We start from the raw sequence: 14,458 nt of genomic DNA on the forward strand, positions 1-14,458 counted from the left end.
GAATATTATAATAATTTCTCCAAAATTCACTATGCATTTTCATTTATTAATGGGGTCTAATGGACATCTCAAAGCATTTCTACTGAATTAAGTCTTAAGTCTCTAATATAGATGAACACCAAGTTTTTTTATATCCCCAAAAAATACAGCAATCATATCTGTATTTTTAACAAAGTTGACCTGTAAACTGGAATAACACATTTAATACAGAGTAGACATCTCAATGGATTAATTTTTATCTGTACAGAATACTAAAAAAACAATATGAATTTTAGTATTCAGAAATTAGTTCACACAACATAAACACATAAAAAACCCATTAAAGAGGCCAGAGGGCATAACGTATGCGCAATGGCAAAATAAAACCTTGAGAACAGGTAGAAATGGGAGGAAATAAGTTTTAAAAGAACGCGATAAGACATTCCAGAATTTCTGGGAAACGTTGTGTGGTGACGGAAGCCAAGTGTTTATGCACAGGAAAAGGCAGAACAAACTCCTCAAACACAATATCTGGCAGGCATGTGTTGCCTTGATCTGCATTACACTCCAGCCAAGCTAGGCTCACTCATAATAGCCACAAACCCCTGGCTGCTCTCTTGCATCTGCCAATTAATCCAAGTCCAAGCTGTGAATTGTTGATGTGGGAAATGAGATGGAGTGGCATTAAATTCATTTTATATGTGGTCATTAATGTCCAATAAATGAGTCAATATATGAGTGGTACACATTTGTTCATCTGATGGCTCTTACAGCATTTTATGTTTTCATCAGTGAACTATATAAGTCTCATTTTCCATCACCTATTGCTGTTTAATAGCAGAGGAAAGTTTTATATTCTGTAAGTTTGTGCCTGGAACTTTGTGTTGGGATATGAAACAAGTACGGACATTTTATGTAATCAGTAAAATTAGAAAAGCCCAGTTTTACAGCAGCATCACCATTGGGAAGATGATGTAGGAGGCAATTCTGAAAGTACACTTTCAGTTTAGCAGACCTTATACCTGAGGCAATCAGAATACATATAACCATGTATATGAGTATCCAAGACATGGAAAAAAACTGGCTACCTGTAACCCAGTTCACCCACTGCTAATGCAATGAGCAAGAATAAACAATTTTTTTTGAAATCTGCTGTTCCATGGCTCATGGAAAATGCTGACAAGGCTCAGGCATACTTTGTTGCAGACATTTGTAAGGTAATATGCAGAAGAGAATTTAGAATTACTTTTGCCTGGCTAATCTCTGTTACAAAATACAGAAAATGAAGAGGTTGGGAAACAGTTTCCCTGAAGACATTGTCATATCAAAATATATCATCACTTTTGTCTTGCATCAGTCAAGAGCTAGACATAAGATTACATAAAATTATACATAAGAATACATAAAATTATCCCATCTTTTTTTTCATACAGAAATGTAAAATGTATGGTTTCTATGCTTACTATAACTATGAGGCATTTACACAACCATGTTCAAAACAAAAATAATGAGATTATCTTTCTTGGCATAGGAGCATGGAGACAGTAGGATAAAAAATGAAATTTTTCTAGACTGTCCAGAAGAGTAGAAATATAGCTAAGATACTTTTCTAAAAATAGGAAAGCTATCCCTCCACAGAAAGCTGTGGACTCCCTATTTCTGCAGGTGCTCACAGCCAGGCTGGATGGGCTCTGAGTATCCTTGCCTAGTGAATGTGTCCCCTGTCCATGGTAGAGGGTTGGAATGATACAGTCTTCCAGGTCCCTCCCAACACTAACCATTGTAGGTTTCTATGGAAAAAAGCATCTACAAAGACTAAAATGCAGACTATCATCTTGCCAGAAGGGAAACTACAGGTCAAGAGTAACAGAAAGATAAAATTTTCTGATGTAACCTAAGTATATATTAGTTTTTCTGTTGTATTTTTTTATCTATGTCACTTCTAAACACTTGTCATGTCTGATTCAAAAGGTTATGTCAAATGCTTGTATTTGCAATTTTATCATTACCTGGTTTGCATATATGAGATAAAAGGTTACAGAATAACACAAAGAAACTCCTCACAGCATAGGATGCCAGATCCCTCACATCTCTTCCTCCTTAGCTGAAGGGCAATACATGTATTACATATATATACATGTATTACATATATATACATGTATTACATATATATACATGTATATTTATCCCCACCTGGCAGAGCTGTTTTCCAGCAGCCACTGCACATGCTGGAGGACCTCTGGCATGGATCTTTCATGTAAATATAGGGGTCATGTAGTCATGGGTCAGAGGGGAGAGTCACAACACACAATTCAGGAGTTTAACATTGTGTTTTATTTAGTTCAGAGGTTTTTTTAAAGTTTTTGTGTTCAACTTCTTTGAACAAAAGACTACAGCTGTCAGCTTGATGTCATCCTTCCCAGACTACAGCCAACTCTAAAATATTTTATCACTTTGTCTCTCTTCCCTTTGGGTATGACACCCTACCAAACTGTGGTTAAATTTATTTTATATCTATTTAGACCCTGGAAAATCTTTATAACCCCTATAAAAAACTTTTGCAAGAATCCAGAAGTGCTTTAGTATTTTAAAACTTTTTCCAGTAGTTAATCATAAAATAATTTATTATGTCTGAGTAGCCTCTATAATCCACTGCATGAAGATTTATTTCATTAGTCCTCAACCTCCTTTTAAAGAGCATGGTATCTAACTTTCATGTATTTTAAAGAAGATAAAGACATGACTTTGCAGTTTGCTATGAGGGTCAAAAGTCTTCTGTAGTAGCAGGGAACCAGATAAAGCAATTGCAACAAGATTATGTCATAAATTATAGCTATCATCAGTAACAACTTGCTGAGAGATTAATTTGGGACTGAAGTGATCCATTATCTTTATTAAGATATTTATTGGCATGTTGCTGTTTCAGGTGTCAGATACTGAAGAGATAAATTAGATAGCACTTATTTTCAGTGTTCTTCATTAGAAAAAGGCCATTTACAAGATTTTTCTGCAAAAATGCACAGTTCTGAACATATGTCAGCTGGAACAGAAAGTCCCTGACACTGACATAGGTACTTGAAAGAGCACACCTTACCCTGTAACCTTCACCTTGCCTCTCCTTCACCCCAATAGGAAAAAAAGGAGAAAGGGCTTTCATCTCACATAGCCATTGTATTTTTTATTTCTGAGGCGCGAGAGCAGTCTTATTTTAGGGTCTCTGGGTCTTTGAGTATAGAAGAAAAGGAAATCAGGGTAGCTAATTCCCCACATCAGATGCTGGTGAGAGCTTTGAGAGTGATGGACATCACTGAAAGAACAAATAAATGTTAATGGATTAAGAGGTCTATGCAAACTGGGATGGTATAAAATTTCTCAGAAGCCATTTGTACAAAACAATAGGGATCAAATGCAAATTAATGCCCTTGGAATTCTTTCTTTACTTATCACAAATCACTTTTCAAGCTTTTCTTCAAGTGGCTTCAAATAGTTAAGACAGAACAGCAGCCATTCTGGGAGATGACACAGGCAGCTGCAGCAGAGCATCAAATAATTACACATCTTGGATCTGTCAAAAGTCTCAAAGAAATAGAGGGGCCTTCAGAGCAGCCTTTAGCTAAACACCAGAGAAGTGAAACAGAAAGAACAGGGTTCTTAATATATAATCAAAAGATGATGCAATGCCATCTCAGATATTACACAGAACAAAACATAGAGCTATCATATTGTTCCAACAATGTACAGTTTCCTCAGGGAGGGGAAGAGAGGAGATGTCACATTACATCAAACTATATCCACTCAATACAGAAAAAAAAATAAGAGACAGACTTTGAAATATCTTGGCCAGGCAATCAAAAAAAGGAAGAAATCAGTTATGCTATGTATTTGTCTTGAACAAATTCTGCAGAGAGGGATAAGAAACTTCCTATCCCATCTTTTTCAATCTTCTCTATAAACATCTCTTGCAGCTTAAATTTCTGCTATGCCTTGGGTCAACATTGAACTAAAGGCAAAAGTAAAAGTGAATAATGAATTGCCATGACATTCTTGGTTTCATCAAAATTTAACTTGACACTAGAGCTGAAGTTGAGTGAAACGAAGTAAACAGAAATATTTTACTGAGCTCTGGAGCGTGCTCATAAAACAGAGCATTTTATCAAAGTCACTCTAGAAGGACATGACTATTTGGAGATAAGAGTTTCATACACAAAACCTTTATAAGAAATTAGCAAAGCCAAAATTTATCAGACACCACAAAACAACTAGGACTATCCAGCCCCCTCAGACCTTGCTTTCTTCTCTAGTCTCTGTGTTAGTTGTGGTGGTGGCAATTGTAAAACTTTATTTTTCATTTACTCTAGATGGCTAAGAAAGCATTTAATGTGCCATAATAATAAGCTCTCAATGTGATCTGAGTCTGCTTAAACTTCTAGTTAACTGGTTTATTTAAAGCTTCTAAAAACAAAAGCCATTATGCTTCCTGAAGAATTTATTCCCTCTGCTTTATCTACCAGTCTAAACTAAAGCCACAGCTGCACTTCTATAAGGCAATGTAAAGTACAAGGTGAAATTTCCACAGGTTGTCATATAGACTGTCAGAGTGCAAAGTAAGACAAGTGTTAAATTTCATTAATATCAACTATTGCAAATGAGCTTTCGAAACATGTAGAAATCAGTTTGCTGCAGAAGTAGCACTGTTAAAATATTGCACACCAACACCCATGAGGTGTTGAAATCAGAGCTTAAAACATTTTAAAACTCTGATTCTGAGAAGGCAAACTGAACATCTTCCCCTTTTACCACATACAGCAGCTGCAGGAGCTGCAAGTGGTACAGCCTCACTCCCAACTTTTTTGCCAAACAAGTTACCAGATTCATAATGAGAAGTACCTGTACATAGTATCTGTCCCTGAATATGATTTGATTTGAAAGGGCATGCCTTCCCACTCAAACTGAAATTGTGTCTCTCTTAACAGCATATAAGAAACAAATTACTGATTCCACATTTTTTATCAGTATCACTCTAAATAAAGGTAAAAGATGAGAGATATTTTAGCTGTTGATCAGAATAGAAATTATACATATACTGCAAAAAATGCTTCTTCAGAATCTGTTTCAGCAAAGGAAAGTAAGTAGAAGCCTTGAAACTAACTAAGAATTGTAACAGGATTATAAAACCAGCCAAGTAAAGTATAATGAAAGAAATTATATATTAAAGCTTAGTCAGTGTCCTAGCAAGCAGCACTGAGCTTAAGACTCCTGATTTACAGTGAATCAATACAGGCTGAGTTACAGATCCAAACTTCAGAGCTGAAGGATTACAACAGTCATACACTTCTAAAGAAAGACTTCAGCAGAGATGCTCAGTTACACTTATTTAAGGGGACTGCCATGTAACACACAGGAAAACTTCTCTCTACTCTCTTCAAAGGATTCTAGAAGTAACCCTAAATAGTCCCCAGTAAAGAGTAAATATGATTGTAACTTGTCTTAATGATGCAAAAGATTCACCATTTTATATCTGTTCAGTGGCATGGATTGTTTCTTCATTGCAACTCCAAAAACAAAGATTTTTCCATTTTGCAAATGGATGAAGTGAAATTAATTAACTCAAATTCATATCAGACTTGATATTAAGTTCATAAAAAGGGGAGAAATTAATAATCCCAAGAGACCTCATGTCCTAGAAGATTAGAAGTGTATAAAATAGCCTGGATTATCTAAAAAATTGTTAGACAAATATGGGGCTCTAAGAACTCTAAACTAGTATTGCTCATTATTTAGATAAAGAACAAAACTCCAAGAGCTCTGCCTGGGGTAAAGGGAGCTGTGTAACCCTGTGGCTGCACCTTGTAACTCTATGTCTGCTAATGGGGACAGGAGGAGAGTTAAAGCTCTTCCTGTTTCCTTAGTAAAAATCCACCTGGACAAGCATGATTATTTAATTATTCCTTAATCACCTAACAAACACACAGGTGACATCTCTTGATTAACAATGACTCTGTTCAAGCTCGGTGATAATATTTTCATAAAATTAATATAGAAGGACAAATATTCATATCTGTTTAAAAACTATTCAGCTGCAGATGTGGTGTTCACTTCCCAAAAACGTATTTAAATTATCCCTGATTAACTGGCCTTTGCACTTGCTATTTGACTAGGCAGCCTAACTGAATTCCATATCTGCTATACCATACAGTTATATGAATTAACCTGAAAAAATACTATTTTGTGGAGGATTAATCTTTAATCTATTTAATACAAAGAATATATTTTAAATAAATGGATATGGGCAGGTGTATATATATTTAGCCTACCACCAAGCATTGTGCATACTTGACCTTATCTTTTTCAAACAAACCATGTTATCTTTTCGTATTATTCAGCCCATGAGGACTTATTTTGATTAATTTCAGGAATATCCAAAATACCTTTGCTTATTTCCTGTGTTCTTCAGAACTCAGCAGGGTATGAGCAGATAGCTATTGTCAGGAAGTAACCTGCATTGCCAAGAGACTGGAAAAACAAGAGTCCCTATTTTGTCACAGTTCCTACCAGAGCAACTGCCAGTATGCAACAGTTTGGCTCACCTGGCCATCACTGGGCATAATCAGCTCTGTGAGCCCCCTGGTTTGCAGGTGGTAAAGAAATAAAATTCCACACTTCCTGCAGGAAGACATTCTGCAAAGAACAAACCAAACCTTTCTGCACTGTCATCTTTTTATTCAAGGATGGCAGAACTTATTTAAAAACAAAAAAAGACAACCCAAAAACATAACAAAAAGCCTTTTCTCCTTTCAATATGTTAATTCCAAGTAGTTCTGTGCTTTGCTTCTCTCTAGGCTTTTTCTTAAGTAAATTTCAAAACCAGCATGTCAGTCTCTAACTAAACAGTTCAGAACAGATATCACCATGATACCACAGAAATGCCAGCTAAGGAGAGATGGACTTTCATATTTAGAACATTTTATAAACAGTCTGCAGTTCCCAAGGTTATTTGAAATGAAGTGTTCAAGTTCTTGATTGTGGCATGGATAGTATAATCTAAAGACCCTTCCATGTCTTAAAAGCATCAGCCAACCAAGCCTATGCCATAAAAACCAAAAGAAATGTTTTTCAAAATGATTAGTGGTAAAGAATTTATAAATCCCTTGGAATTCCAGGATAATTACACGCTTCTTTATTATAGATATAAACTGCCATGGATACAAAGACATAACAAGATATGTCCTCTTCTCTGGAGCCATTTTTTTAAACTCTCTGAAAGCCACACAGACTCAGGTGAACAATTATTATGTCCAGTACTTACTAGAAGGTAAATTCAATACCTGGAAGAAGCACAGGTATTCATGCTGCTCTCCATCACCACACAAAAGAAAGCACTAATAGCATGAATATGAGGGAACAGATGACAGATGAAAGAGAAGGGAGTATTTTGTGGTTTGGATCTTATAAAACACAGATCTCAATGTGAAACAGGAGCAACTAGACCACTATCAAATTCTCCACGCTTCTTTCAAACACTGCCATGAGTGTAAGCATAGCACACAACTGCCACAAATCATCCTTTCATTGGTATAATCAGAGCAAATATCACCTTTAAAAAGTATGCACTAACTACCTTGTTACTTTAATTCACAATCAGTGCTTAATGTGTACAGGTTAAATTACAGTTCAGAGGTAGAAATTGATACTTTAAAGAGGATGCCCATTTTCATACTGGAATGGCAGCAGTTATCAGATTATTATACCTTTTAATACACAACACAACTGTATACTGATCAGTATTAGACCTATTCCTCTACTATACAGTAAGATGTAAGCATTTTTAATAGAGATTATTTAAATTTCTCTACTCTCCTATCATTTTAGCTTTTAGAATTTAAGGAAAACTCACTGCATGCAGGCAAACTTTTTGTGTGTTCTCTGATTTCTGTACTGAAAAAGAATTAGAGTACAACTGTTTAACAATGTTATCTATTAAAGGCATTTTTCTGAGGCATAGACCAACATGGGTATAATTACACTCGATCTACAGACAACCTATAGCATAGAATATATGACAGAAAATACCCAGATAATTTATCACTGCATGGGAAAGTTTGTGCACAGGGACAATTATCTTTCTGCTCTCAGACAATTAAAAAGTCACTGTTTATAGTAGTAATAAATTAATGCTTTCAAGTTGATCATACTGTAAGCAACTCATTAAATATCTTTGTTAATTTCTCCCCTTCTCAAATAGCAAATATCATCTAAAGAAAAGGTATATCTACCATGAAAAGATAACAGCAAACCAATACAAACAATCTAGAAATATTATTAAATCTCAGAGAAGTAACATGGTCAAGAGAATGTTCTTTGTTTCATATGCTAGTATTATTCCTAGAGACTATAAATCACCTGGGTATTCCCTTTCCTAAATTTCTGGATATAGGAGTATTGGACTTTCATTTCAATCCATTTGCAACAAATCCACTTACAGGGTCTTTTCCTCTGAACCTCTTGGTTCATGAGGCTATAGAGTCTAGATGTTTTACCTCTTAGTTCAGTTATAATTTAGAAAGAGCAAAATTGTCTCATAAATCTCCTAGGCCATTTATGGCAGACATCAGTGTTCTATTTCAGGCCTGAGAACATAAAACATAAATACAAATACAAATATACTTGGCAGATATTAGGAATACTTGTAGCAAATACTGGATCACAGTGACATCTTCAAGCTCTAATTGACTAAGCCTATTCAGAGCCATAAATAACAGAGTTGAATTTGTATGGCCAGGCTGCTCTCAGGACCCTTAACAGAGGGCAGCACTGTGCTCTACTGGATGCAGCTGAACTTGTCACTACTGAGGATCTTCAGTTGTCTGAGACAGACAAGGAGAAAACAAGAAGAAACAAACAAAAGGACTTATCCAAATATTTTAAGTATGGATGAATGCTCCAATCATAGAACTCTGAAGCAGTACTACCCTAATTCAAAAATGCACTCAAGCAGAAAAGTAGGCAGAAGTCAGACAGGATGAAACCCCTATATGAAACACATCATACTATGATGTGTTTAAGTGCTTAGCTAAATCAAGATACTTTTCCTGGTTTTGACTCAATGTTGTCAATATGAGTATATACACTATAATGGAGGAACAACAACTTACTAAAAAAGGTGACAAAAGAACAGTTTGAGAGGTAATCATTACAGCCCAACTACTAAATTTTGCAAAGTGCAGATTACTTAAAAGACTAAACTTATTTTTCAGCGTCTATTTTTGAAAGTGATTTTAAGATACACACATCAATGGCATTTTAAACACAAATACTTATTATTAATCTAAAACAGTGAGAGAAAGTTCATGCTGAGGTTTGCTGTCATTGGGTTGTCTAATGGCAGTTAGGTCAGACAGCTGCCAGGACAGCTCTCATCAGCTTCAGCACTGGGATGATGATTTGGATTTAAAAGGATTATGACTGTCATTGGGCATCAAGGCAATATAACACAAGGTGAACTTGCAGGTAGCTAGAATCCATTATATCATGAATTTTTAAAAGTTTAGGCAAGCCTTGAAACTTCGCCATGTGTTCAGTGCGTCATTAATGTAATGCACTCTTGGTGCTGTAATAGAAGGTGTTGACCTGTATTTAAGGCTTTTTCTTTGTAGGACATAACAGAAGACTCACTGTAAGATAATTTTGGCAATACTGTACAATTATCATCACAGCACAACAGGAGGAAGAGCACTATCATCTTAGTTCTAGCTGGGGTAACTATGTTAGATGAGCAGAAAATAAATTTGCTATACAAAGCAGAGATGAGCAAGCTGGTCTAGGGGAGGATATCCCTGCCCATAGCAAGGGGATGGACTCGACAATCTTTAAAGGACTCATCCAACACAAACCATTCTGTGGTTCTGTGGAAGTTACCTGCAGCTTCTGATAGTTTTAGGTGAATAGCCACTTCAAGACAGTTCTGCCAAAGAGGATACACAATGCTTCAAAAACACTCTACAGCAAGCAGTGTTTCCAGCAAACAGCTGAGCACAGTGCAGGGAAGCACAGAGTGCTGGAGATGAGTTACTCCTGAAATGAGCTGTCTCTGCAAGCTCATCAGAGCAGCACAGGATCCCAGCACAGCCTGGCGGGAGCCTTGCCTCTCACTGGGGTTGGTGGTTTGGGTTGTGTGTTGCATATGACTGAATTTCAGCTTGGATGGTAATATCTCCACTCAGCCCTTAACTGCCATGTACAGACACTCTGGGCTGACACACACTTACACACCTCTACCTGCTCTGCTGAGCAGGGCAAAGATTCCATACAAACTATGTTTAGCAGAAACATGGATCCAACAGGGTTCCAAGAGAGATGCCTCTCTAAGGCACCAGAGATAGGCTGAGTCACAGCACAGAATAACTAACCAAATTTGAAAGGAAAGCTTTTATACATAAGAGATCTTAATTTAATCAGGAACTCATAGAGTTCACCTCTTTGCAGAAACTGCCCACCCCTATTTATTTCCTGCCAAATGCTATAAAAAGCCTGTGAAAGTTTTTTTAAAGGTTGGATTTCAGATTGAAGGCTTTAGTATGAAGGGCAGCTAAGGAATGGAGTTATGTTTCAGTGAAGAAGCCATTAATTTTAGAAAAAAAAAGTGAATAAACTGATACAAAACTTGGCTGGACTCTGGAGTGTGGCTCAGATTTCTATCCAATAATGTATTCCTTTCTATTTATGATTTGATATTTATCAATCTAAGAATTTTTAGATACAGAAAACCTGCTAAAAGATACCACCTGACATGCATTCAGAAGCTGATATGCTACTAGATACTAACACTAACTTAATTTTTTGTCCTTGGAGAGGGAGCTTCAGAAACTAATCCATTCTTTATAGATCTTGTAGAGAAAAAAAATCCCTTTTTTGTAAAGATTTCTCCAATTGTACAAAATATATTAGGAAAGATTTACAAATAGTAACAACATGCAAGTCCTTCAAACAGAAGAAAACTTTTGCTATGCCCATTGGTGTATCAATTGCACAGATTTTAAAGGATTAAGACCCAGAGAAAACCAGATGACCAAGAAGAGATAAAAGATTTGTTGTTTATTTTGTTCTTCTCATAACTGATTCTAATACCAGTCAGTAGAATAAACTACAATAAAGTCAATTGACTAATTTTTGGCCCTAAAGATTTTATTTATCAATAGCAGAATATGAAAAATGAATAAATATCTGGAATGAGAAAGCATTTGTGAAGCCTGTAATTTTATATCTTCTCTTTGGTGCCAGAGAAATTAAGGACAACATTCAAAAATCCAAGATGAGTTCAGTAGGAACTGACCCAACAGAAGGAATTCAATTTTTTAGAACAAATACAGATGTCTACATTTAAGCTGGCCACCCCAGACCTACTTTGTTCTCAATGGTGAGAAGTCAACACTTTTATTGTGTGACTGATCTTATTACACAGGGCATATTAGCAGTCAGCCAAATGAATCCCTCCAAGTATGTGACAGATGTCCAAAGTTAGATGAGATTAAACACACCCTTCATGTTCCTGTAATTCATAAATCATCTAACAGATTCAAGAGAAAGTTTATTCCAAGCATTAGCTTTACTGAAGCTTGAGAGTAGAGTCAGCAGAATCATTATGTAATGATTTTGTAGACAATCCATGACAATTCTGTCTGATAAAAATATTTGCCGGTAACATTTCATTAAATTTAAAGTTACCGTGTAGCAACTGCAAGAGGTTGACGACTGCCAAGAGCCGTGAGATTGCTGAATAGAATGGTATTTCTGGAGCCATGCCCAGAGCTGAGACAAAATTTGACTCATCTTCATGCATACATTTCCAATAAATCATCAAACTAAAATAAGGATTTAACTCCATCATGAGGTTCTAGTGATATCATGTTGGAGCTAAGAATTGATTACAGTATCAAGAGAAGCTTCTAAGGATCTCTAAAAGAAAGGTGATCTTTCCATAGAGCTATTCAATGGAATGTTTGTGGTCTGGAGTTTTGTTCTCTCAGAATGCACATGTCTCAAGAACTGATTTGTTGGTAGCAGAATAAATATAATGTGAGCTCCATTTTGTTTCTTTATACAAACTCAGAGCATATTAACAAATATGCCCCAGCCCTGGATGTGTTCAAGGCCATGTTGGATGGGGCTTGGAGCAATTTGGGATAGAGGAAGGTGTCCCTGCCTGTAGAAGGGGGAGTGGAACCTGATGGTCTTTAAGGTCCCTTCCCACCCAAACCATTCTAGAATTCTAAGATTCTGTGAACTACAGAAGTGTGTAGGAAATACCATGTTTGGGAAGACTATGCCTGCAAAAATTTAGAAACCGTAGGATGAGAATCGAGCTCAATCAATCATAGGTATTTTTGCTTCATTTTCAGCTAACAATCTTCCAACTGAAATGGAGATGAAAAGATAAAAGAGGTGGAGAAAAAGAGAAAATAAGCTAATTGCATAATATTTACATGAACTTCAGTCTGTTCAGAGCTTTATGCTACAGCATTTTATTCTATCTTTTCATGACCTATCTGTTGAAACCACAAGTTTCTCGACATCTGTCCTGTCACTTAATGAGTGCTCATGCCCTTTTAAGTACAATGGAGTCCCAGTCTCAAGCAAGGTTTTTAGGCATCACCATGATATAAACAACAATATAAAATACCTCCAACAGTGATTAATATTCTTTTTTTTGATAGTTCATCTTTTAATTGGCACACTGAAGAGATCAGTAAATAATTATATAGATATGGAGATTTAAAAAATCTTTTTTTAAATTATTGGGGTAGGACTTTTTCCAAATCATTTCAGAATATGGAAGCACTAAACATTATCAGTTCTAAAGAAATCCTATAAGCTCTAGTCTCTGTTTCTTAAATATCTGTAATTCAAGTCCAATACTTCTATTGGATATCTAAATAAATTTCAGCAATGCTTGTACTTTTACTGAGAAAAGCTATTCTATGTTTTTTTCCGATGGATAACTTATCTACCTGCTGCTGTGGATTTTTAAAAAGAATTGGTTAAAATAATACAAGGAGAAAGTTTTCAGGAACCACTGTTCCAAATATATCATTGCCACAAGGCTCATACTGGCCAGTTGGATTGCAGCATTTTGATATGTGCAGAAGAGAAGGCTCAGAAAGAAGGGAATTCATAGTGTTAAAATCATAAGAATAATGGATATTGAAACAAAATACTGCCTTTTGTTATCATTTTGCAGTAATACAATAGCTTAGGTTATTCTTACTATTTTGTCTAATTACTATTAAAATATGCAACATTCAATCTTACCACTGAGAAGCCAGTGTAGCAAAGATATCAGTGATTTCAGGTTCTTGAAATAGTTTCAGAAGTTCTGGCTCAGATGATAGGTCAGCAAGGATCCTTAACTCAATATGTGAAAAGTCTAGAAAACAGTGTTGAAATGCATCTATTGCTCTAAAATAAAAACATACCTGCATTTTAACCAGACTATCACAAATTAAAATATAAGCCTGGAGTATTCAATAATTTTTTCATGCTTAAAAAAGGCAGATGCCTGTAAGAAGCTCATCCTGAAGAGGCTGTATTCCAGCTATGGATCACAAAGTGTCTCAATCCTTCATTATCTCCATGTGTCAATTAATCTTATTAGTTCTGTTTCTCCTCACAAGGCTTAAACATCATTCCCTTCCAAAGCTTAATAAGGAACACACTTCATATAACAATATTAATTGTTACTAAGGGATTTGACAGCCTTGTAAAATATGTCATCCAAAGGAGAGGGGAAAAAGACATGACAGAACTGTGAATATTAATATACATGCGAATAATAATTCACTCTCTTTCTTACCTGCTGCTAAAAACGTACATCCTTCTTTTGAAACAAACAACATTCTTGGGGAAATAGTTATTATGTCCTCTTCTTTTCCTAGAGAGGAGATACTAATTTAAATCCCAAATACCAGTTCAAAAGTATTGTGCTGCAAACCACAGGTTTTATACGAAATATACAGCTACCATAGAAATGGCAGTGTAAGCAAACTAGCAGAGCACCAACTGCCAGCATCACAATTATTTCATGTACAACTTCACCTCCACCATCCTTGCAGTACTGCTCACCTTCCTTTCTCAAATCCAAACCCTTTCTTAAACACAAGCTATCAAATAAATACAGTAACTAACATTCTTTACAGATAATTCATAAAGAAGGGTTGTCTATAAAAATAAGTAAAAATATCTATTTTTGTATCTTTGAACATACTGCAGCAATGTGTTAATAACCAAATTCTGAGTTACTGATGGTAGGGGAAGATAATATTGAGAACACAGAGCTGTCACAGGCATCCAAATTGTAATGACAGAAATCCCCAATAATATAATGAAACACTAACACAAGGTACTAGAAACTGAATGCATCCAGGGAATATAATTTGATATAGTGTAGGGAGGGATGGTGGTTTGAAATGCAACAGAATCTGGTCAG

The 14,458-nt window shown here is 35.8% G+C and overlaps 1 protein-coding gene across 1 annotated transcript in view; it reads right to left on the reverse strand.

Moving 5' to 3' along the window:
* POLN (DNA polymerase nu) overlaps positions 1-14,458 on the reverse strand; it is a 60,587-nt gene that overhangs the window by 16,055 nt on the left and 30,074 nt on the right. Inside the window, exons 13-14 of the mRNA XM_085578499.1 lie at positions 13,826-13,903; positions 13,285-13,399 (exon numbers count right to left, since the gene is read on the reverse strand). Coding sequence (XP_085434625.1) covers positions 13,285-13,399; positions 13,826-13,903 — 193 coding nt within the window. The remainder of the gene's footprint in view (positions 1-13,284; positions 13,400-13,825; positions 13,904-14,458) is intronic.

This window comes from Lonchura striata, chromosome 4 (assembly GCF_050655825.1).
Source record: "Lonchura striata isolate lonStrDom1 chromosome 4, ASM5065582v1, whole genome shotgun sequence".
Lineage (NCBI taxonomy): Eukaryota > Metazoa > Chordata > Aves > Passeriformes > Estrildidae > Lonchura > Lonchura striata.